At 41.9% G+C, this 26,198-nt stretch overlaps 1 protein-coding gene across 1 annotated transcript; it reads left to right on the top strand.

Annotated features, from left to right (window-relative positions):
- Positions 1,810 to 5,468, top strand: LOC8059750 (aquaporin PIP2-1). The gene is made up of 3 exons (XM_002461885.2): positions 1,810 to 2,539; positions 4,666 to 4,806; positions 4,939 to 5,468. The coding sequence occupies exons 1-3, from the start codon at positions 1,922 to 1,924 to the stop codon at positions 5,050 to 5,052; spliced, it is 873 nt and encodes a 290-aa protein (XP_002461930.1). The 5' UTR covers positions 1,810 to 1,921; the 3' UTR covers positions 5,053 to 5,468.

The following is a 26,198-nucleotide window of genomic DNA, read 5'->3' as shown; positions in this document are numbered from 1 at the left end:
TGTTCTTCGCGGCTCTGGTGCCGGTGGTCTGCCACATGGTCAGGAGATTTTCCAGTATCCGGCGCCGGTTATGGTCGTTGCATGATAACAGCTTCTTTTATTTATATTATCACTATCACTATATATATACACTACACTCTCTGTCTATCAATAATCAATCAACCAATCAATACGTAGTATATATAGTAGTAATGTCGAGCTGTTGAAAAATCAAAATAAAATGTAGATGCCCGTTTCGTCGTCGGTCAGTTGCACTTGCACGCTCCTTCGCTCCATGCCGTTGTTGCCGATGAAAGCCGATGGTGTACCGGAATTTTGAATACGCAAGGCGCCTCCTAGTGACGTACAACCACGGAGTACAGTATGTGGGGAGGAAGATCAACGAAGCAATGTTTAAATGAGCAAAACCAAAGGCTGACAACAGCACGTACGTCTGCGTATAGTTGACAACAGTGTTATGGGCTCCCCTTGTATCGGGTGCAAAATCTCTTTGCTTTCTGCTATTGCACGTTGTAAGGACAGTTAGGCCTTGTTTGGTATAGTTTTTCTTTTTTGCTTTGTTTTTTTTCTTTTCTAAATTTCCGAGGTGAAAAATAAACTGAGAAGAAGAGCAGTTGGCGAAACCATGATTTTCCAGCTCCAACAGCTCTATATACGCTACAGTGTTGCTATAGTAATTAGCAATGTGAGAGCCGTAAAAATGTTCATTAGTTACCCTAGATTGAATTAGGAGTTATTGGTTACTTCTCCCGGCTACTACGTACTCTTTACCACGCCATACCTAAGGTTGTTACATTTTTTCATACCGAATGAACTCATAGAAAGCTCAACCGCCTGTAATTTAAAGTTAAGACGTCCCATCCCATGTTTAAACAGGAGAATATAGGGCCTTGTTTAGTTCCAAAAAATTTTGTAAAATTTTCAGATTCCCTGTCACATCGAATCTTTAGACGCATGCATGGAGTATTAAATATAGACAAAAATAAAAACTAATTGCACAGTTTGGTCGAAATTGACGAGACGAATATTTTAACCCTGGTTAGTCTATAATTGGATAATATTTATCAAATACAAACGAAAGCGTCACTATTTATATTTTGTAAAAAAAAATTAGAAGTAAACAAGGCCTAGATGTAAGCAAATTGCCGCCCAACGCCTTACACACGCTGCCTCCTGTTTCTGGTAGAAGCTTGCATTCTTTTTCTCGGTGGTTCTCGTTTGCTTCATCGATAGAGACTAGAGAGGGGGGGTCAATACATGTAGCCGTTTGATTTTCTGACAGCGAAGGGAAACCAAAATAATCCACATATCTTGCCACATTTCTTAAAGTTTATTATCTTGTCACATTTTCGTTTCCCGGGATTCCATCCATCCCTGGAAACTTCTGTGCCCATTTTTTCTCCCTCCCTGAAAACAAAACCCCCACCAGCATGTGGGGATCCTTGGCTTTACAGCACAAACCTCCATAGCTTATCCAGCCAGCATCATTGGATTGGAGCACGCAAACAAAACCACATAAAAAGGCAGAGCGAGAGACAGAGAGCGCGTCAGGAAATATACTACTCCTACACATAAGAAAGAAAAAAACAGAACAGAGAGACAAAAGAAAAGGCCATTCAATCTTATCAACACAAAGTTAAAGCAATATAAAAAAAAACCAGAAATTGGTACTACACAAGCTGCTGAATTTTGTGTTCCATTCCATCAAGCAATAATCAAGCGGGGGGCATGGCCCCGCCCCCCAGCCTTGCAGCACTATTGTGCTGTGTTGTCACTTACCTACTCTCCACTCTCTCCATAAATAGCACCACCACCCTCTCCCTCCCTCTCACTCCCCCCACCTCACGCTCTCATCCATTCCCATTCCTTGCAAGCGTAGCCACCTCTCCCACTCACTCTCTCGCAGCTGCTAAGCGAAGCCATGGGCAAGGACGACGTGATCGAGAGCGGCGCCGGCGGCGGCGAGTTCGCTGCCAAGGACTACACGGACCCACCGCCAGCTCCACTGATCGACGCGGCGGAGCTGGGTTCCTGGTCGCTGTACCGCGCCGTGATCGCCGAGTTCATCGCGACGCTGCTGTTCCTGTACATCACCGTCGCCACCGTGATCGGGTACAAGCACCAGACGGACGCGACGGCGTCGGGCGCCGACGCCGCGTGCGGCGGCGTGGGCGTGCTGGGCATCGCGTGGGCGTTCGGCGGCATGATCTTCGTCCTCGTCTACTGCACGGCGGGGATCTCCGGCGGCCACATCAACCCGGCCGTCACCTTCGGCCTGTTCCTGGCGCGCAAGGTCTCCCTGGTGCGCGCGCTGCTCTACATCGTGGCGCAGTGCCTGGGCGCCATCTGCGGCGTCGGCCTCGTCAAGGCGTTCCAGAGCGCCTACTTCGACAGGTACGGCGGCGGCGCCAACTCGCTCGCCTCCGGCTACTCACGCGGCACCGGGCTCGGCGCCGAGATCATCGGCACCTTCGTGCTCGTCTACACCGTCTTCTCCGCCACCGACCCCAAGCGCAACGCCCGCGACTCCCACGTCCCGGTGAGCACCCGACCAACGCCACCGCCTCGTCCTTTTTTTTTTCTTTTCCTTTCTGATTTGATTTGTGTCTCGATCTGCTGCTACCATCTGCGTAGGAGTACGTACACACGGTATTTTATTTTAGATATACCTTAAAAGTTCGCAACATGCTCAAATCTTAATCTTGGCATCACTCGTGAAGTTCGAGTACGTCAAACGTCATAGGGGAGCTTGATTAGAGCTCAAGTCATGGTAGCTAATCACAAGCTCAAATCTTGGCCAACGTACATGCTGGCGCGCATGTGAGTGAGTGAGTGAACAAAAAGAGAAATTCGTTCCGGGGCAGAGTGGGAAATTAAAGGGGTGTATATAGTAGCACAACAGATACAAAAAGGCAGGAGAATATCCGGTTTATCTTTCTCTTTGGAAAGTCCAGGGGAAGAATATGAATATTATCATTGCTCCAGAGCATGCCGTAGACTAAAGTGTTCTTATTTTTTCAAAGATTCTCCTGCTGTCTGTTTTGTTCTTCCATGCTTCTACTCTAGCCCCAGTAGTTGTTAGCTAAAGGTTTGTTCGCTGGTGGTGTGAGAATTAAAATCTTCAAGTCTTGAGTTAAAACGGGGTGGAAGACAGGTGAATCGATCAGGTGCGTGTCTGGATGCGTGAGCTCCAAATCTTCTAAAACAGTAGCAGAGTACATAACCACCGTGCGTAATTAAGGCTTTTCATAGTCGTGATAATGACCCGTTATTAACGCACACTTGCTGGAACATTCGAGTAGGAGTCATCGTCAGTCATGGCCCGGCCATCACCCCCGGACATAATTAAAAGAGCTCCGACCTTATCTTTCTGTGCATGCATGCCATCTCCAGAGGAAAAAGATGCTCCACTGCAAATTTTTTACCGCCACCCATCCCCTGGCTGACTCCCATTGACCGGCACAGTAAACACTCGGGGACCGGTAGTGGAGTGGGCCCCTCATCGTGTAAAAAGCTGAGCTGGGTCTGGTCCGGCCCCTGTAGGGGTACATGGTCCGCCGGGCCGGGTCCATCCGCTCCTTGTCGCGATGAGCTGGTCCGTGGTGCACGCCCGCCCTCCCCCCCGCCCTTGTGTCCCATGCCATGTGACCCTCTCCATGCATGACCATGATGAATTATTGGCGCCTCTCGCACCGTACCCCTCTTCGGATTTACTCCAAGCATTTTTCAAACGATTTCGCATGTTGTTTTTGAAAAAAAAAAGCTTTCGTTGACCGTATATATGGTACGGTTGAACTAACTTAAGGCCTTCACAGGACAAGGACCACCGTACGTATGGTGCGTACTAGTGTATGTCCAACCAACCACACACGAAAACACACACAGAGAGAGAGGGAATTCCTGCACAGTAATAATCGTATGGTACAACATACATATATTCAGCATTCGTGAATCCAAAGGCAACACGCATGCACTAGTGTGTAGCTAGGGCACTGCACGGCAGCACTAGTGGCCTAGTGGGCAGTCCCCTTCCGTGCGTGAGGGGAGGATCTGGGACAGTGGCGACGAGGTGACAAAACGTGATGCCTTTGCGCGACCTGGGGGCCGGTCGAGTCGTGTCAAAAAAAAAAAAACGATGCCGTGGCCGTGGTGACTTTGGTGGATCGGCGAGATGCACACTAGAAAAGTCGCCAAGGCCACTAACGGTGTTTGGTGTGTGGCCATTGGCCGAAGCATGCATGGCATGCCAATTGCCGTATGGTTCCGGTTCGGTCCTTTCCGTTGACAGAGCGGCATGCATGACGACACGGCCTTTTTAGCCACTAATCGCTTCCCGGCGGTGCCGTCTAGTCCCCCTGATGGTGACAGACCGCGGCACGGAAAATTGCCTGCCCACTCCAAGGAAGGGGTGACAGGGCACACGCAGTAGCGTGTGTGGCCTTTTGTTTAGTAGTTCAGTTTGGCAACCATTAATTTTTTTTGTCTTAAATAAAAAGTTTGGCAACCATTGGGCGCCGCCTTTCGTTTGGTTGATAAGTCATGACAGAAAGTATGTATTGTTGGTTGATTTGTTGTGAGAGAAAAACACTAACGAATAGCTGGTAGTTTCGGCTGATAAACTTACCGTAAGTACCTGACATGACCGTCCGTGTTTTTTTTCTGCAGGTTCTGGCTCCCCTCCCCATCGGCTTCGCCGTGTTCATGGTGCACCTGGCCACCATCCCCGTCACCGGCACCGGCATCAACCCGGCCAGGAGCCTTGGCGCAGCCGTCATCTACAACAAGGACAAGCCCTGGGATGACCACGTATGTTGTCTTGTTTAATTTCTCTTGTGGTTTATTATCTACTGTATTTTGACACTTGGTCTTGCACTGCATATGTAATGTAAGTACTGATTACGACGATGCTTATCCCGTTAACCCTTTTTTTTTTTGCAGTGGATCTTCTGGGTGGGCCCATTCGTGGGCGCTGCCATCGCGGCGTTCTACCACCAGTACATCCTCCGGGCGGGCGCCATCAAGGCACTCGGCTCCTTCAGGAGCAACGCGTGAGCGCAGGAGCCACCCGTGTGTCCCGTCGTCCAAGGCTTTCAATCTGCAAAGGGCTTTGCTTCTGCTGGAGCAATGGCGATCGATCTTAGGGGGGGAGAGGCTGGAGAATAAAGTTGCATCAACTTGTAGTGCCGGTGGTTTGGTCGCTCTTGTTTCAGCAGCTGCGTTGCGCGTGCGTGGAATTTGGTTTCGTTTCCCTGTAATGATCAACCATCATCATCATCATGTGTCGTAATCTGCTGTCCAAGGGATTCCGTCTCCTCCTTTCCTCTCCTGCTCTTCTAGCCTCTACTATTTTTCTATTTAATTATTGTTATTATTATGTAGCGACAAGCATCATCAATCATCATCAGTGAGAACCTCTTGCTTCTGTCTAAATCAACCGACATGTGGAGTGGATGGGATTATTCAGTCTTGATTGATCATCTGTGCTCTTTCCTTCGGCTGTCTTGTTTGAATTGTGAACTTTTTTTTGGGCATTTCAACCTAATCAGATCACGAGCTAGCTGCAAGGTGCATACCTGTCTGTGGCTCTGTGCATTGGATTTGGATGCACGCTAGTGCCCTTTGCTTTTGGCCTGCTCCAACCTTCAAGAAACCAAACCTATCAGATAAACTAACCCAGCAAACCATGCATGATGCCATGGCGACGAGACCCATCAGCGAAGCAGAGCTCAATTTGCTTGATCTCCGTTGGATCTTCGCTGCATGTGTCGTCTTGCAATCCTTGTGATTCCACCTTCCTACCTTGCTGTCACTTTGTCACTGTTGCAGTTTCCAGCTGTCCTGAGCTGCCTGGCCGTTGTTGTCCCCTTCTCTTCACCCCCCTCCCCTGGCTTCTAGCTCTAGCGGTGGTGGTGGTGGTGGTACGTGCCTACGTGGGGCTGCCGTGCCACTTTAGCAGTTACGGGTAGAGTAGGTAGGTAAAGGAGCAGCATGCTGCGCGGATTTCCTGAATCTTCATTCACCGGCTCGCTTCTGCTGCATTCTGGAATTGGAATCATGACGATGATAAAAGGAAAAAAGTTGGTTGCCTCTGTTGGCCTGTTGCCAAATCATCGAGGCGTGCTAGCAACTTCCCGTATCCGAAAGCGGGGAAAAAAAGAGCACTAGTGCTGCTATACCCAGCTGACGTCCGGTTTTGTTTCGGTATTTTTTGGTTAAGTTAATACTACTCGATGAATGAAACCAGGCCTTGTTTAGTGCCAATTTTTTTAAGAAAATTGACACCGTATCATTTTCGTTTGTATTTGATAAATATTGTCTAATTATGGATTAACTAATCTCAAAAGGTTCGTCTCGTCAATTCTGACCAAACTGTGTAATTAGTTTTTATTTTCATTTATATTTAATACTATATGTATACGTCTAAAGATTCGATGTGATAAAAAATTTAAAAAAATTTTGCAAAATTTGTTGGAAACTAATCAAGGCCGAGGAAAGTTTGCGATGGAATACACCCAAAGCAGGCAGCAGATGCAGCCACAGATGACAGATGGGGGATGCATCCCTAACGCAGTGTACTACTGTATGTACTTTTCCATGAGGCGAGCACAGTAGCAGGACGTTATGGAAACGGTACACTGCGTTGCGTGCGCCGTGCGCGATCAAAAAACAAGAGGAGATTCGTGGTACGGCTCCGTGACGCGCGAGTGAGACCATTATCACAGCAGGATCCGTAGCAATGGTAGCTGCTGCTGCCATTGCATGCATGTACTGTGGACACTGACACTGACGAGGAAAAAAGAGAGAGGCCGAGGCCACCGATAATGCAGAACGCGTTTTTTTGGCGTGTACATGGTCAGCAGGTTAAACAACTTTGAGATACGTGCAGCAGGAGAGAGACTGTAAAACACTGGAAAGAAAAGTGCTGAACATAGGAGAGAGTATACTACAACACGAATCTTAAAGCACTTTTGAATGGTAGGAGATAGACACAACTGAACAGGCACATGCTACAATACATTATCCGATAATGTATTGTAGCATGTGCCTGCTCAGTTGTGTCTATCTCCTACCATTTAAAAGTGCTTTAAGATTCGTGCTGTAGTACATTCTCTCCTATGTTCAGCACTTTTCTTTCCAATGTTTTGCACTCTCTTCTGCTGCACATATCTCAAAGTTGTTCACGCCAGAGGCCACGGGGGCGCCCGTGCCCGTGCCCCAGCCCCAGGCACGCCGGCGCTGCGCTAGCGTCTGAATTTGACCGTCCCCGGTGCCGCCGCCGCTGCCTTGCCTGGCCTGTTTGGCATGGCCATGCCAGCGCCATGGCCGAATACGAAGCCGATCAGATGAGGACATGGATGGATCGGATGCATGTGCCTGCTCAGCAGCTCAAGCAAAGCTGGCGATGCCATTGCCATGTGGTGGTGCAGTGCTCTGCCGTCTGCGCCTCTGCTCTCTGCTTTGCTTCCGCGAAAATAGGCGCTAGGCAGGGGCACGGCTATCACTAAGGCATTGTTTAGTTTCGAAAAGTGAAAAGATTTCGGTACTGTAGCATTTTTGTTTGTTTGTGATAAATATTATCCAATCATGGACTAAGATCAAAAGATTCGTTTCGTAATTTACAGCTAAACTGTGTAATTAGTTTTTGTTTTCGTCTATATTTAATGTTTTATGCATGTGACACAAGATTCGATATGACAGGGAATCTTGAAAACTTTTTGGTTTTGAGGATGAACTAGTTCACTACCGTTGCTCTGCTGCGCTGGGCTGGGCCCGGTCCATTTGTCCGCTGCCAAAATTACTGTGGCCCATCATGTGCAACTGCTCGTGGTCTCGTTTAGTTCCGAGGCCTTGTTTAGTTCACCCCAAAATTTAAAATCTTTTCAAGATTTCTCGTCACATTAAATCTTGGGATACATGCATAAAGCATTAGATATAGATGAAAACAAAAACTAATTATACAGTTTGTTTGTAAATCGCGGGATGAATCTTTTGAGCCTAGTTAGTCTATGATTGGATAATATTTGCCACAAACAAACGAAAGTGCTACAGTGCCGAAATCCGAAATCTTTTGGGAAGTAAACAAGGCCCAATTTTTTTTTAAAAAAAAATAGACAGGACACTTTCATTTGTATTTTATAAATATTATTCAATTATGAACTAATTATGCTCAAAAGATTCATCTCGCTAATTACAAGTAAATTATGCAGTTAGTTATTTCTTTTATCTATATTTAATATTTGCCGTAAGATTCAATGTGATGAGAAATCTAAAAAAATGTAAAATTTTTTAGAACTAAACAAGGCCCAGTGACAACAAAAGGTGTAAACCGATTGCACAGTAGCAGTATTACGTACAGTTTAGTTCCACCAACTAAATTTTAGCTAGCTAAACTTTAGTCACTTTAGTAGCTAAAGTTCCAAACACATTGACTAAAAGGAGCTAAAATAGTTTAGTTCCATTAGTCACCCAAGAGTAGCTAAAATAATTTTAGCTAGCTAAAATTTAGTTGGTGGAACCAAACGGGGCCTTATACGTGGCGACAGCAAGTTTTTCAGTTTCCAAGCCACCCTGATGCCAACGCCACAATGTGTGCTGCCACACCACACAAATATCATTATAGTATCTATCAGCGTGACGACAGAACTTAAGGACACACAGACAGCTCCTCCCCGTCTGATCCTAATCCTAACGCGAATAATATGTGGAGCTAATCAATCATTGAACTTGAAGAGGGCCGTCTGATATATGTTTATCCATTCCGGGGCGGCCTATGATGATTAGGTCGTCATCAGAGTGGGACGTCGCAACGGATGGTGCCACCACTTTCGTGACCTGCGTGTGACTCGCCACCGGCTGATAAGAGAATGTTCTCGGGTGCTTTGTTTAGATGCCCTCCCTTTCGGAAGATAAGTTAACCTAATCCATTGGATCAATGATGATAATACGTTGATAACGCCACGTACTCCTGTGGTGCTGCTTGATGGATGCAACGGTGAACGGATGGTGCTTGCCTCTCTTCTAGGACTATTCAATTCAGGCTTTGTTTAGATCCAAAATTTTTTAGAATTTTGACACTGTAGCACTTTCGTTTTTATTTATGGAATAACTATGTTTAAAAGATTCATCTCGTGATTTATAGACAAACTGTACAATTAATTTTTATTTTCATATATATTTAATACTCAATGCATGTGCCATAAGATTCGATGTAATAAGAAATCTTGAAATTTTTTTTTTTGGTTGAACTAAACAAGGCCTCAATGTACCTTGTCGTTTGCCCGTGGGCTCTGACTTGTACCCGAGCAAATGGCACCCAAAAGATAATTTACGGAGAAAGGCTGCAACACACACGCACAAAACAAAACAAAACACGCTGTCGAGAGAGAGAGAGAAAGGTCAAAGGCTGCAATTAGTAGGCTGATGTTTGACTGACACAGGCACACAGCCACACAGGGACAGGGTGCTTCAATCGGCAGGACAGAGCTTAACAGCTTGGAACTATTGTCAAAAAAAAAAAAAAAAACAGCTTGGAACGGGAACAGATAATAAATAGAGATTATTAGTAGGCCTATAAGCGAAATCAGTGATGGGCCGACCTTGGGCCTCCACGGGACGAGGGCTGGCCCAAAACGCGCCGAGAAACAGGTTCCCGGTCACGGAACGTGTTTTTGTTTTTTTGACAACATTCAGAACGTATTTGTTCAAGGGCCTGTTTAGTTCCAAAATTTTTTTGACCAAAAGCAAAACGTGTTTGCGTTTTCGCATTTTGGAAGTAACTAGCAAATATGTCCATGCATTGCAATAGAAGAAAAACATCAAATGGATGTTACATATCTATATATATTTATCCTTTTTATAAAATTTAAAGTCTATAATTTATTTCATTGATAACCATGACATCTATGGTATTAGATAGTTAATCTTTACAATAATATATAGCTCAGAGACATATTTATTTAATAATAATAATAATAGAAATTAGTCAAATCTTATCTTATTTTAATATTACCTCTTAATATACCTTAGTATTATATTAAAACATGACAAGTTTGTTGCTAGCTTTATTTTTTATTTAGATCAGGATTCCTATAAAATATGATATATCAGTTAAATGTATGTACATTATGAATACATGGGCTTATTAAGTGTTCATATGACATAACAACACATCGTGTAAAGGTAGTTGAAGCATCCTCAAGCATAAATTTAGATAAATTAGTAAGTCAGTGAGATATGCAGGAATGGTGCTAAAACTTTTACCACAAATCAAGCTTCACATTAAATAGGCTATCATAAAATTTTAATAATAATTGAAGCAGATAACTATTTTTTATTTACTGCATGGATCTACATATGTGGAGCTGAACAAAATTTGTTTTGTAGTTTTTAGATTTTTCTATGAATTACTACGCATTTATCAATTTTCAACCGATCAATTTTACACTAAAAAACATAGGCAAGCATCTCTAGCAAAAAATATATACTAAAATTTATGATATTTTTTGTTTATTCCATGAATCTACATATGTGGAGCTAAACAAAATTTATTTTATAATTTTTAGATTTTTTCCATAAATTACTACGCATTTATCCATTTTCAACCGATTTAAAGAATAAAAGAAAAGTAAACTAATAAGACAAACACTTTGCACCTAGGCCCTTATACTTTCCTTATTCTCAAACGTGTTTTGAAATGTATAGGAGATTTTGCATTGAGGACCCTAGAAAAGATTTTATTTTGTTTTCTTACACTCGAGGGAGGTGGAGTCGGAGGGGAGGCGGACAAATTTTTTAGGGACTGAAATTTTCATGATTAAGTATTAGACTAGGTAGCATGATCGTGCGTTGCTACGAAATAACTAATATTTTTTATTTAAAATACATGGATCACACTACAAGATAATAATATTATAATAAAACTTAAATACCAACTTTAAAGTGACATTTATCTTAAAGAAGTAAAGTTTGTAGGGTCACAAATTTTACTTTATAGACCTTTCCATGATACGACTAAGATAATGTTTAATATCAGCAGGAAGAAATCTCCGATATCCTTTTCTTTCGTGCGCCAGTAAATCCACAAGTAATTTTCGCCGTATCTCCGTACCATCCTATCACACATTCGAGTATATATATTTAAATATTAGTGTGTGTCGCATGGGTAATACTATATTTTGTAAAAAAACTTTCACCAAAACTTAACAAAAGTGTTATACTCACTTTATAAATATGTGTGGCTTTTGGTCCCATGTAGACATATAGTGTAGGATAAGAAATCCACTTAAGTGCCTGTAGCAATCAGCAATATATAGAAATAGTTAAATCATAGGTATTTATTATTGCAAGGGACGGTGATTTTGAGTTAGTAATGTAATATTACCTCGCCTATGGCGTTAGAACCTCCTTAAATACAATATTTTTCGTGAATGTTCTGTCTACTATTGGGATCTTCTTATCTTATCTTTTTTATTTGACGCATTCTTAGGTTTCTTTTCCTCGGCATTCTTTTTAGCATTTTTCTTATCCATCTTTTTGGCCTTCTCCTCTTGTGCCTGCGGATCAGGTGGAAGGACAAGGATCTTAATATTCGTTCTTGATGTGGCTCTAGACATTGCAACATACAACTGTCCGTGAGAGAACACTGGTGCGGGCAGGTACACACCCACATTTGGGATAGTTTGGCCCTGTGACTTATTGACAGTCATGGCAAAGCTGAGCCTAATAGGAAACTGCTTCCTCTTAAACTGGAACGGGAACATCTCGTCATCAAACGGGCATAACGGTATTCGAGGAAGGAATACCCGCTTCCCAGCATGCTGCCCCACAATGATTTCGGCATCAATTGTATTTCTTTGGAACCCCCGCACCAAAAGCCTTGTATCGTTGCATAGCCCATTAGCAGGGTCAATATTCCTAAGCAATATGACAGGACACCCGACCTTTAGCTTCAAGACATGTGGAGGTAGCCCATTGGGGGTCAGACTATTAAGGAACTCTGATGGATAATAGTTATGTGGATCATCTACCGCAGAGTCAAAACTATGATACACTATCTCACCACCCTAAAACATATCAATCATTTTCATATTGATCATGTCCACCCAATCATTATGTGTAGACAAAATCGCTCTGGTGGTGATGTAGTCTCTGTCTGCCATGTTTGCATTTAGATCTGGAAAGATGAGGTTGATTAATGTATGAAGATCTTTCTCTACATCGCCAGAGTATGGAACACATATCTCATCTGGAATACGTACATTGCCATCTCCATTAACCTCTTCCATTCCACCACCAATGCGTAATAGATAGTCTGCAAACCATGGATCGCTCTGAGCCCTCATGTTGTGAACGAGCTTTAGGTGGCGTACGAATTCCCAAAGATATGACCTTCGTAGAGAAGCACCGACTATTTGAGCCCTGGATCCTTTCCGCACAACAGGGAGGACCTGTCTAAAATCACCACCAAGAACAACAGTCTTCCCACCAAAAGGTAGGTGTGACCGTCCCATTATATCTCGTAGGCTTTTGTCTAGTGCTTCCACATTTTGCCTCTTTGTCATAGATGCCTCGTCCCAAATTATGAGAGCTGCTTGTTGCAACAACTTTGCAGTACCACTCTGTTTAGTGAAGGTACAACAACCGCCCTCTTGAAGAGTGAGAGGTATCTTGAAACGGGAATGGGCCGTCCTCCCACCTGGCATTATGGCCGCTGTGACTCCAGATGTAGCTGTAGCCACCACAAGTTTGTCCTGGCTGTTGACGGTCCTTAAGTATCAAATTTAATTATCAAATAAACAAAGAAAAGGATCCAAATGAAATCAACATCTAGACTTAGGGTTTTATCTGACAGAATTCCACGAGTTTTGGTGTTTGTCTATTTCTGCAGGGGGTTATCAGGAAATACGGAAGAAAGGCCCACACGTCGGGATTACATAGGGATATTAACGTGCCGCGCAATTATCTTACATCTAGAAGACTCCAGAAGCCACAGGAAGGAAGCGGAGGCCGAACGGGGCCAGAGGCAGGGCGCCCGCCCTTCTGCCCTGGGCGCCCGCCCTGACTTGGAGCCCAATCAAGACTCTTTCTCTCGGGAGATCTCCACCGACCTAAAGGATCAAGAATAACCGTTCAATCAATGTCGGTTTGATCCGACGGCCCAGGTTCACTTGAGGGGACTATATAACCAGACCCCCTGGCCCCTGGAGGAGGCACCCCTTGATCATTATTCATTATTCATAGACAGAGCAAAAGCTAGGGTTTAGAGATGAGAGCTCTCCTCTCTTCTCTAAACTAGAGTAGATCTAGATAGTAGCAAGATGGAGAGCGAAGGAGGATTAGAGGAGAGGCCGGCCTGTCGGTTCTTCCTCCGGTTGTACTTCGTCACGATCAAGCTCTAATCAAGCTTGCTCATGGGATGACTCTGGTAATCTACTTCTAATTCATTATGCAATTACTAATTATGTATGTTCTGGTTCACAACTCTTTTGAGTACTTTAATCTATAGGACGCTATAGGTGAGAGTTGTAGTATAGGTGTAAGCGTGGTGCTTAGACCTAGATTACTTGTGGATATCCCCTGTCTAGCTGGATCGTGTGGTAGGCCGCGTAGGTGACAGTTATGTTGGTCCTCTGTAGTTCACCTCTCGTTAGTAGGACGGGTAGGGTTTATCGGCCTAAGGATAAGCATCCTTTGTGGTGTACTCTTATCATGTGGTTCGTCCCAGACATAGACATACCCCTTTGAAGTAGAGAAACCATAGTTATTCTCTCTATTCTGCTACCATCGCCCATATACTAGAATTGCTCTATTCTCTATTCCCATATTATCACTCACTGTTATCTTACCTTTAATATTGTTCTTATTCGATTCTACCATCTTTCCTATTTACACCTATTTACCTATCTTGGTTAAGTTAGAGCGTAGATCAGTTCTCCCGTTTTCCTGTGGATACGATAAAACCTTTAACCGGGTAAAAGCTATAACGGTATCCGTGCGCTTGCGGATTATCTGTGTGCGTATAAATACCATAGTACACTCTAGTGCCATGCTGGGGATGACAACCTAGTATTCAAGTGGTGTTAACAAGTGTCAACAAGCATTTTTGGTGCCGTTGCCGGGGAGACAGTTGCTGAGTTGACTACGAACTAGCTTAATCATTTTCTAAAAAAAATAAAAAAAATATTTTCCTTTTATCGTTTGCCTCATCTCTGCTAATCTTTCTTCTTATCTAATCCTTGATCTCTGGTCTGTCATGAATTCAAACATGTCTATCTATGAATTTCATAGACCTACGGGCACACATCTCGAACCACCAAAATCTTCAAAGCCTATTATAGCATCTAGTTTTGAGATAGACCCCGAATACATAGAATTTGTTCAAAAACAACCTTTCTCAGGAGAAGGTGAGGAAAACCCATACACACACCTAAGAGAGTTTTATCGAGTCTGTGACCTCCTTCGCATAGAAGGAATGTCCGATGAGACCCTCAAATGGAAGCTCTTTCCGTTCTCTTTAACGGGAAAAGCTAGACATTGGTACAAACTCAAAGTAGGGAGTGTTCATGGAGATTGGAAGGAGTTATATAGTAGTTTTCTTTCTAAATATTTTCCAATCTCCAAAGTGGTGGAACTTCGGCGTGAGATTATTTCTTTTAGACAACTGGAAGAAGAATCTCTTAGGAAATCATGGGACCGCTTTATTAACCTTACTCTCACTGGACCAAAGCTTTCTATTCTAGAAGAAGTTCTTCTAATTCACTTTTTTGAGGGCCTTAGTGGGGAAAATAAGCAAAACTTGAATACAGCCTCTAGAGGATCCTTCTATCACCTACCTGCTAGTGAAGCTTGGAATTTGATTGATTTATTAAGTGGAAAGTCTCCTAGCTTTTATATCCCTTAGAAAGAGACAGAACCAGTTCCTAGACAAGAAGAAGAAGTTTCGATAGCCAGATCACAACCACTTCAATTCCAAACTTTAGCTATCGATCCTAAACCATCAATACCCCATAATTCTCCAAAGGAGGAAGGAATTCCGACCTTAAATCTTTCAGATGCTGATAGTTTAGACTTCTGGTTCCATAAGAGACCTTCAAGCAGGGATAATTCAAATCCTCGCAATAATGGTTCTCATAGAGAATGTCCTGGTTCCTGTTATGAAGAAGTCGAGGATGACACATCAAGTAAAGGAGAGCTAAGCCATATTGAAAATTCTAACACCTCCCCTTTCCTGATCACAAGTTCTAAATGGCTAGAATGTGTAGAATGGATGGATAAGGAAGAAGCCTTAATGAATTCTGACTTTGGTTCAATTTCAAATGGTGAGTTCTTGACTCCCTTTGAAGATGGGATTCATCCAACTATAGAAGAGGACATAAGTGAGACCAATCCAAGAGGAACTCTAAACATTCAGATTGGAGACGAAGATAACATTAATGAGCATGGAATTTATTTCATAGCCACTTTGTTTACTCCATGCTCATATGCAACATCTTCCCAATCTATTGGTCTCTCCAACATCACCACATTTGAGATCTCCAACCCCCTCTTCCTTTCTATTTATAAAAACTTTAAAAGGGCGGTTGTCGATGCATATGTCTATAATAAATATTGCAGATCTCGTTGAGTTGATCTTGATTTAGGTCAGCGTTGGAAGGGAAACCACTTCGCCGACATAAATTGATGGTTTCCCAAGGACAAGCTTAGTGTCCTAAAATAAGCACTGATCAGATCGTAACATGAGTTTTTAATTATTTGCAACATTACCTTGTGTATTGAGCATATAAGGATAATTGTAAAAATATTCCTTCGGGTATTCTTGTCACTAACCTTTACAAGATTGGAGCAAGAAGATCGGATGAATGACAAGCACAAGGTATGTCCAACCAATCATCATACAACATTGAATTAAATTCATCCAAACTTGAATTCTGCAAAATTCAAGCTTGGGGGAGTACTTTACATAAAAACATCCTTTGCCATGTTGCTATGTTGGTTGTCCCTACCTTTAAGACATGCTCAATTTGTTAAATACTAATCACACTACTTCATCTCCACTTGAGTAGATCTCTATAAATGCTGTCATGCTACCTTTGTCTATTTACTAGTAAGTGTTAGTTTGGAAGTACTGCACATACTTCTATTGGCTTTTAAATTAAGCATGGTGCTTAGGTTAAACAGCCTTTCTTAATCTGATTAGACATGGAGTCTAGTTCGGTTATTGAACTAAAAACTTCTTGTGTAGACATTGATATATTTTTGTCGGACTAACCCCTGTAGAAAAACTTTCAATATCGATTTGGGAAGTCCTGGGATAAACTCACATCAGAGACGAAGAGAGTGACACATGAAGTTTAACAATTTGCACAAGAAGGACATAGCTCATTCATCATAGAGAGATGATCTATGGAGGGTGCCACAAACACGATGCACAACCGCTAAGAAAGGAAAGCTTCCACAAGGTGATACTGTACCATCACTCTTCAAGCAAGGTAACATCTTAAGGTACTTGACTATCACTTTTATAAGCTTCTCCTTGGTTCTGGCGTTCATATAAATAAAAGAGACAAACTTGTATGATTTACAACTCTAGATTAACCAACCCAACTGATTCAACATGTTTAGTCCTTTAATCCTTGTTCTTAGTACTACCTCCATGATCCCACATGAGCTAAAATGTTACACATTCAATCATTGAGAGATATAAAGAAAAAGACATATACATAGATAGATTATCTTTCCATAAGGTTGAGCGATCTGATCTGACAAATGTTATAAGTGCTACACTCATGAACTTTTCATCCATCAACTTTGTCTTGCTCACTATGCTTAGGGTTAGAGAAGAACAAATACACTTTTGGTTCTGTTGGTGTTTTCCACCAACAGGACCCATGCACTTGATCTCTGCCTTGTCTCTATGAGCAGGTACACTTTGAGCAAAACACGGAGGAGTTTTATAACTCTCAGACTCTACCAAGTGAAGGACCTGGATCTACGAGCACAAACACACTGAGCAGGTTACTGCCAACGCCGCACTTCGAACTGCTAGGCAAACGAAGAACATGGGTGACACCGTATCAAGAGGTGCAGACGTCAAGGTCCGCACCGGAATCAAATGACGCACCTGAAGAATGAACACGGTGAGAAGTCTTGTTAAGAAGACTTAAAACATTGAACCCTCGCCGAAAGGTAAGATCAGTAGTTATCCATATTTATCCTTTCTGCATTCCCTTTTCTCTTTAATTATTTACTTTCCTTAAATAGATTATTAGTTAATCATGCTATCTTGAAAAGAAAATAAAAATGTTAAAAAATACTAAGCCCCATGTGAGTATACGAGTGGCATAAAACCCATAAATACCTTCACTGTGGTGGCATAAAAATAAAATAATTTTTTTTTCTGCTTTATAAAATAAAAATATAAAAACAGGGAGTAATATTTATTGAGGAAGCTCAACATGATGAAGGCTAGATATTTATGCTAACACTTAATTAGTTCCACAAGCTTTGTTGTCTATTTGAGCTCCACAGAATTTAAGAATCAAGAAGACTAGCAGACGGAGGACATTCTAATCGCTGTCAGAATGCTGCTGACTTTCAAATACACCTCTGCCACCTGCTAGCTACATCAAGAGAAATTACGTCAAGATTCAGCTTGGGGGAGAGCACCCCCATTTATCTCGCTAAGTATTTCTACCTTTCTTTATACTTATATTATATTAGAATATTAAAATACATAAACTATGAAAAACCAAATAAAGATTTTGTGCTTATATATATCTTTTGATTAGTGTGTTTAATAAATAAATAAAGTGGCTATGCTAATCTGAATCTTAATAATGAAACTGTAGCATGGATATGATGAATAGTTGCTCTGCCTAATTTGCAAATTTAAAGTTCTCTCTCAAGTTTAGACATAACTGTTATAATTTAAAGCTTGCTCTAGATCTAAACTTGTGGGATAAAAACTTGATCTGAAATCTAAGTAGTTAACAGATATGATATGGGAAGGTTGAGCTGCTGTTTATCTGTTCCTAGAGATGCTAGAATTCTGGAGAATTTTATCTTTGAAAAATCTTTAAAATATTGCATGATGAGTTTCTGTATGATGAAAGTTTAAATTCCTACCACAGCCATATATACATGCTTGCTAGACTTTGAGCCACACATTTACTATTTACTGCTTATGAGCATTGAGTGTGGTCAAGCTGTGTAGACCCTTAGGAGCTTGTCATGTGGTTAAATCAAGATTCCACTTGCACATTCACTCATATATATGCTACTTCTACTTCGGAAGTACCATCCACATATATCCACTCATTTCCATCTCCAGAACCACCTAAAAATATTCTACTCCTAATCCGGGAGAGAATAACCAAAAATATTTCTGTTTTTCCTTGTGAAATAAATGCTCAAGTTATCTTGTTACTACCACTTGCTATATTATTTCATGAGATGAATGCTCTAAAAAAAGGAGAGAAAAAAATATACGAGGAAATAAAAAGGGGCAAGTGTCCGGAACCTCGAAAGAAAAGAAAAAGAGTGAGACGAGAGGTAAAAATGGACAAGTGTCCGACAGTAGAATTAGGGGTACAGGATACCCACCTAAGAGGAAAGAAAAAAAATGAAAGATAGAGCATCTCATTCTCCTCATAAAGTTTCAAAAAGCAAGGAAGGTATGTATCCCCTCAAAAGAGCAAAAGTAGAATTAAACTTTCACCATTGTTATCACCATCATCACCATACACCATTCATTCGCCACACATGCACATCTTGATTTGGCTTATTGATTTGTTTCTTTGGATCCATGGTTTGACTATACAATAAATGTCTTGTAAGTATGTATACTTTATCTCCCACCTATGAGCTCCAGATATTAAAGCCTTATTAGAGTAGGGTGAGAGAGAAGGCAATGTCACTATGCCTTATACCACAAATACCACATATCTTGAGAGAAGGCATATACCATCACTGCCTTGGTAAGGATTCAGAAATACCACAAAAGAGAGATTTAGAGAGTCATACAAGGAATCTCTGAGTTTTATTTGAAAATCTAAAAAAAAAACTCCAGAGCTATAGCTGATCAAGAATAAGAGACATGGCACTTGGCTAGACTGTTATATGTTTTAACTACTCAAGACAGAAGTGACGGTTACAAGTCCCATGGTGAAAGGTAAAGTAAGTAAGTTTTAGTTCTTGACAGTTTACTCTAACTCAGAGATGAGATCTTATTTAAAAGCATGTGTACCGTCAAATTTTTAAGATATTGCAACAACTTCTGATCCATTGCTGAGTCTATCCTTGCTCAGGGACGAGCAAGAGGTAAGCTTGGGGGAGTTTGTTGACGGTCCTTAAGTATCAAATTTAATTATCAAATAAACAAAGAAAAGGATCCAAATGAAATCAACATCTAGACTTAGGGTTTTATCTGACAGAATTCAACGAGTTTTGGTGTTTGTCTATTTCTACAGGGGGTTATCAGGAAATACGGAAGAAAGGCCCACATGTCGGGATTACATAGAGATATTAACGTGCCGCGCAATTATCTTACGTCTAGAAGACTCCAGAGGCCACGGGAAGAAAGCGGAGGCCGAACGGGGCTAGAGGCAGGGCGCCCGCCCTTCTGCCCTGGGCGCCCGCCCTGACTTGGAGCCCAATCAGGACTCTTTCTCTCGAGAGATCTCCACCGACCTAAAGGATCAAGAATAACCGTTCAATCAATGTCGGTTTGATCCGACGGCCCAGGTTCACTTGAGGGGACTATATAACCAGACCCCCTGGCCCCTGGAGGAGGCACCCCTTGATCATTATTCATTATTCATAGACAGAGCAAAAGCTAGGGTTTAGAGATGAGAGCTCTCCTCTCTTCTCTAAACTAGAGTAGATCTAGATAGTAGCAAGATAGAGAGCGAAGGAGGATTAGAGGAGAGGCCGGCCTGTCGGTTCTTCCTCCGGTTGTACTTCGTCATGATCAAGCTCTAATCAAGCTTGCTCATGGGATGACTCTGGTAATCTACTTCTAATTCATTATGCAATTACTAATTATGTATGTTCTGGTTCACAACTCTTTTGAGTACTTTAATCTATAGGACGCTATAGGTGAGAGTTGTAGTATAGGTGTAAGCGTGGTGCTTAGACCTAGATTACTTGTGGATATCCCCTGTCTAGCTGGATCGTGTGGTAGGCCGCGTAGGTGACAGTTACGTTGGTCCTCTGTAGTCCACCTCTCGTTAGCAGGACGGGTAGGGTTTATCGGCCTAAGGATAAGCATCCTTTGTGGTGTACTCTTATCATGTGGTTCGTCCCAGACATAGACATACCCCTTTGAAGTAGAGAAACCATAGTTATTCTCTCTATTCTACTACCATCGCCCATATACTAGAATTGCTCTATTCTCTATTCCCATATTATCACTCATTGTTATCTTACCTTTAGTATTGTTCTTATTCGATTCTACCATCTTTCCTATTTATACCTATTTACTTATCTTGGTTAAGTTAGAGCGTAGATCAGTTCTCCCGTTTCCCTGTGGATACGATAAAACCTTTAACCGGGTAAAAGCTATAACGGTATCCGTGCGCTTGCGGATTATCTGTGTGCGTATAAATACCATAGTACACTCTAGTGCCATGCTGGGGATGACAACCTAGTATTCAAGTGGTGTTAACAAGTGTCAACACTGGCTACGAAGTTTTGCAATAAGTGCCCTATACAAAAATGTCTTCCCTGTTCCACCAGGTCCATCCACAAAGAACAGCCCGCCTTGTTTGCTACAGACAGCGGCCATTATCTCATCGTATGCAGACCTTTGCTCGCTGTTGAGTGAGTCGCATAATAGCACATCTTTAGAATTCTGCTCGACGCTAGCTTCCTCAAATATCTCATGAGGAATATGGCTAGCATCGTCGTATGAGTGATCAATATCTGGAAGAGGAAATGCCCTTATGTCCTTCCCCATAGACTGCAGCATGTTTCTAATATCTATTAAAACCATCTGTTGTACCAGATCAAGAGATGGATTATTGCGGCTGTAGTCCTCTGACATTGCATCATAGTGTTTTTTCCATAACCCCATCACATCATGCGGCTCGCAAAATACCAATATTGTTGCGAACAGTCTTCGCAATGAGGAAGGCATCTGAAATAAAGTAGCTTCAGTTAAACATTCATCCAAGGTATTATCTTCTTCGATTAGACCTCTCCTTTCTGCAGCTTCACGAAAAGAAGGTAGTAGAATACCATCAACTGTCCTAAGGTGTTCGTATGAGGTAGCACCAGCAACATTATTCAAGAGCACACGAAGAAAGTAGCATTCACCCTCGGCAGGATGAGCCGAGATGACTCTTCCAACTTGGAAAACAGAGTTTTTCCTTTTTTACCAGAATTTACCATCAGACTGCCAGGTAAAATGCTCTGGGAAGTCTCGATATAAGATTCTGCGTGCTTCCTCATGAATCTTATTGCATGCGCCCATCATTACGTCGTCGATAAATGGGGTATGAATCCTTTCCTTGTGTTGTTGCCTCACAGAATGGGCGTGGGTAACGGTTTTTGCATGACCCACGACCTACTGTGCACGGACAGGATGGATTATGCACCCCACAAGGACCATGCATCATATGCTTCGTGACCATCTTGTATAGCTCAGGGTACTTTTTCTTGTTTGGTAGCTCTGCACTGATGATCATGTCATATTGCTTAGGACATGTGAGCTTGTACTTTCGTTCCATTATTAGCAAGAAGTGTGCATGCGGCAAGCCCCTTTTTTGGAACTCCACTACATATACGTAAGCCTTCACCTTGCCAAGTATGTCTTTCTCCATCAACATTTTCCTCATTGCATCTAACTTTGCTCTAAAGACCCGTGTGACGAGATCTAGGCGGTCTTGTGGTGTCTGGCCTGGATAAAGTTCATTCTTGATCTCATCCCACTTAGGGTTGCACGTCATCGTGAGGAAGATATCAGGTTTACCATACTTTCGAACCAAAGCCATTGCATCCATGTATCGACGCCTCATATCACGGGGTCCTCCGATGAATGACGAAGACAAGATAGTACACCTTCCGACATTCTCAGCAGATCCTGCACCCGAATGCATGCTATCCACCAGGCCTTGGTATAGGTCAGCCCTTAATGTATCCTGATTGTTCCTCATGTAGTCTAAACGTGAGCTCTCAATTTTGATGTAGGTGTCAACAACAAACTCTAAAAAAGACGCCGACCATAGAGTATTGGATTAAATATCCCTGGCCGCATCTGGAACTTGTTGCAGTAGTACTCACGCACGGAGACACATGTATTTAAAACAGGTTCTACAGGGAGACATTGTTCAAATTAGTGTCATGAGTTAGCAAAAAAGAGTTTACATTGCATTATTGAAAAGAGTTCAAGTTACCTCCATCATCATCGTCACCATTCTCAGTACGCCTTTTGCGAATTGCTCGAGCTCGCTCAACTTGAGCCATAGTCACACCCACTTTAGGAATGCAATTGTGCCACCCGAGCTCACCCTTTGGAAAGAACAACAGATATGATAGTGAGTCGTAGCATGCGTTATATGAGCGAATGCCATGTATAGACCGATCCTTTCCTTGGAGGAGAACACTATGCTCAAATTGGCCATGACGCTCACTACCCTCAACCCAGATGGCGGCCACCTCTGATGTCAATGGCACGTTATATGTTCTCTGGTCGAGGCGCTGGACAAGGTTTAACTCGACCTGGTAATCCTCAAGGTTTTCAATGTGTCCCATACTCCTTAGTTGTTGAGAGTAGGGATTCCCTTCAAGTATCCCCACCAATTGTTGTATAACTTCTCTGTCTTTTTGGGCGCATTGCTCACGACACTTGCTCATCCGATGCTCGAGGGACGGATCATCATCATAAAAATAAAGCTCGAGGTGTCTCTTTTCGACACCCTCCTCTTTACCAAATGATCGTATGTTATGATAAATCTGACCATGAGCACGGAATGTGTAGACACCATAGATTCGCAAGTTAGTGGTGACACGATCTAGGTGATAGTACAAAGAAGTGAAAGAGAAGTGGCCGTTGAAATATCTGATGTTTGCACGAAAGTGCCTAGCATCAGCATCCGAGCTTGACCACATCCTCATGAGTTCTGGTGGTGTATCAGGACTTGAAAGATGAATCTTTCCACCCCTACAAAAGAATCCAGGGGGTTCACCCTCAAATTTCTTTGCGTTGCAGTGTTTGCAGTTTGGCACCAACGGTAGCATGTGTGACTCTGACGGGACATTAGCATAGACTCGATCATATGGATCTGGGACATCAGGCTCACTATTCTCTTGCTCATTCATGTCAAGATTGTGCTCAACGTCAGTTCCCTCCTCGTCGTCCTCTGACAAAAAGTTGATGTGTTTTGCGTTCAAAGAAAGTTTATGAAAGACAATTTATGCAAGAAAGTTTTGACTATTACGCGGTGTACCTTGTCCGGCAAAAAAGAACGCCTCATCCTCTTCCTCATCGTCCTCAAATATGACATCCTCATCATAGTCTATGCAACACAACCACATATATGTTGAGTAACATAATGGTATACAAAAACAAAAAAATGATAAATTTAATAAGAAAATACCATCCTCGACCATAGAGTCTGGTGTATGAGCTTGTGCACCATTTGGAGGCCTTGAAGAGGTACCATCAACTACAGATGGTTGTGTCTGTGTATTTGTGCAATTATTAGGTTGTGGAACTGGAGTTTCCTGGGTGGCAACATCTGTAGTAGTAAAAGAAATGAGTTTTTGAAAGAGGAGACAAAGGTGAAAGTACCAACAATATATAGTGATTAAGGATAATTACCATTGTAAACCACACTCGATTGAGTCAGGTCGTTTGAATCATTACACTTTTCATCTGCACACCCTCTAATCCTTCTTGCAATATTTGCTTCAAAAGCCTGATTGCGACGGGTTCGAAGGGCATTTCTCTCTCCAGTGGTCACTCGATGCCTATGTATGGTCTGTGTCGTAGCCAATTTAGGGGTCTCGACTTCTGGATTTTGAACTACAGATGGCACGATATTAAAAGGTGTGCCCCTCAATTCAGGTATTTCCATATCGTGTGAAGGTAGTTTAGGCGACTGAGGTGAAGAAGGGAAAACAAGCAGAGGACTAAAGTGAGGGCTCTCCATGGCGATTGAGTCCGGATGCAACTTGTTGACTCGGTGTTCTCTCACCATCATTTTATAGTTTTTTTTGCTCTCTTTTCGTTTCAACTTCTTTTCTTGTGGAGTCATTTGTAGTTTTCTTGTAGTATTTTTGTGTGCATTTTTTGCTGCATACAACTCACGACGCCTCTTGTTTATTAGCGCCTTTTGTTCAGGAGACATTGCAGCCCTTCGTGCTCTATCTAGCTCACGCTTACGCTCTTTTGTACATGTAACAATATTGTCGATGGAACCAGATGCATTTACATCACCTATATTTACATCACAAAAGTAAGGTCTCAACGTCTAATCCATTAAGGACACACAATAATTAAAATTCTGTGATGATAAAGTATACACAACATTGTCAGCTACTCTTATGTTCAAACTTCTTTTGTAATTAAAAACAAAATCATGATTCTATAAAGGCGTACCCATTTCATGAATAGTGTCGATATCTGCCTGTGTTAAATGGTCGTCAATATCACTAGGAACTCCAATGGTTAAAGGGATAGGACCATCTAAAAAATTATTGATATAATAAGTATCCTATGACTCCATGATATTTTTGCTATAAGAAAATCAATTTGATTACCATACTTGTTGACTGGGCAGTCTCATTTGGAGTCATTTGTAGCATCCTTGTAGACTTTTTTGGTGCTTTTTTGGTTGCATACAATTCACGTCGTCTTTTATTCAATAGCGCCCTTTGTTCAGGAGACATTGCGGCATTTCATGCTCTGTTATAATCACGCTTATGCTCTTTTGAACACGTGACAAGCCGGTTGCTGAGACCTAAATCATATTCAGAATGTGTATATATATACAAACACAAGCACGATTCATTAGAATCTCAAGCAATGGATACAAAAATATACCCATTTTGTGAACAGTATTGTTACCTTCCTCAGTGTCAATGTTATGCACGTCACCAATGCCACCAATGGTGCTTAAAGGTACCGAACCGTCTACAAATATAACCATACAATACAAATTAAAGCATTCCATAACCAAACTATGTAAGTTATAGTCATCGCACCAAGTAATACTTTTATTTGGAAAATTAGTCACCTGATAATTGTTGCAAGCTGTTACAATAGGATGACTGCCTATGGAGCCAGTCACTATTTTCATCGCTTTCATTTATTGTATTCCCCTCTACAAGTTTAAACACAATAACTAATTATTAACCCATAGAATGCAAATTGATCCTTACAATAAGCAAACTATGTCACGGTGCCACATCAATAAATATGTTTATTAGCAGAAAAGTAACCTGATAGTTGCTCAGCACCATTATTATAGGCTGAGTGCACATGGAGCCTGTCACTATTTTCACTTATTTTATCTGTTGTACCCCACTCACGGAGTCTCTTATTTTTTTCACTACTATTTTCATCAGACGTTGTTGCATATAGTTCTCTCTCCCTCAGCCTCTTCTGCCCATTAGCATCCCCATCTAGTCGCACCAACTCGAGTCGGGTATGATTCCCTTAAAAAAATTATGTTGAGTTGCAAATATATGAACATAGATATGTAGAGATATCGTAAAAGTTTATATACCTCCATGCGTTGTATTTGTAAGGTCTCCCAAAGGTACCCGATCACCGGTTGGCTTTGGTGTGTCCATCAACACTACCTGTACATATCTCTCACAACATGTAGTACACTGGATAGCTTTGGCAACACTTGAATAGAGAGGTTAACAACTTCCAGCAGGTGTTTCACATCACATGAAAAGCTAATTTCTCAATTCTTTATTGATAATTATTTTCTATAATTTTGAAACTCTTATACAACCTTTTTATTACTTGAAATTTCTCTCTATCTTAGAAGATGATCTATAATAAAGACCGTTTGATTTGCTTGTGCAACAATCTGATTCTTTTAGTTTTATCAGCAACCAACCTAATAAATTCTGCTAGTATGTACGTGATGCTAGATGTATCCAGAGTTAACTGTCTATTCTAAACTCTGCATATGGGTCATACATATTCTAAAAAGTAGTTGCAAATAAATCATGTCTATGATTTG

The sequence above is a fragment of the Sorghum bicolor genome, chromosome 2 (genome assembly GCF_000003195.3).
Source record: "Sorghum bicolor cultivar BTx623 chromosome 2, Sorghum_bicolor_NCBIv3, whole genome shotgun sequence".
Classification (NCBI taxonomy): Eukaryota; Viridiplantae; Streptophyta; class Magnoliopsida; order Poales; family Poaceae; genus Sorghum; species Sorghum bicolor.
Note: the sequence above shows the minus strand (reverse complement) of the source record. Positions and strands in the feature narration are given on the sequence as shown.

Coding starts and splice junctions, on each gene's coding strand:
- LOC8059750 (XM_002461885.2), top strand. CDS start 1,922: ATGGGCAAGGACGACGTGATCGAGAGCGGCGCCGGCGGCGGCGAGTTC. Junction 2,540..4,665: donor CCCGCGACTCCCACGTCCCG/GTGAGCACCCGA, acceptor TTTTTTCTGCAG/GTTCTGGCTCCCCTCCCCAT. Junction 4,807..4,938: donor ACAAGCCCTGGGATGACCAC/GTATGTTGTCTT, acceptor TTTTTTTTGCAG/TGGATCTTCTGGGTGGGCCC.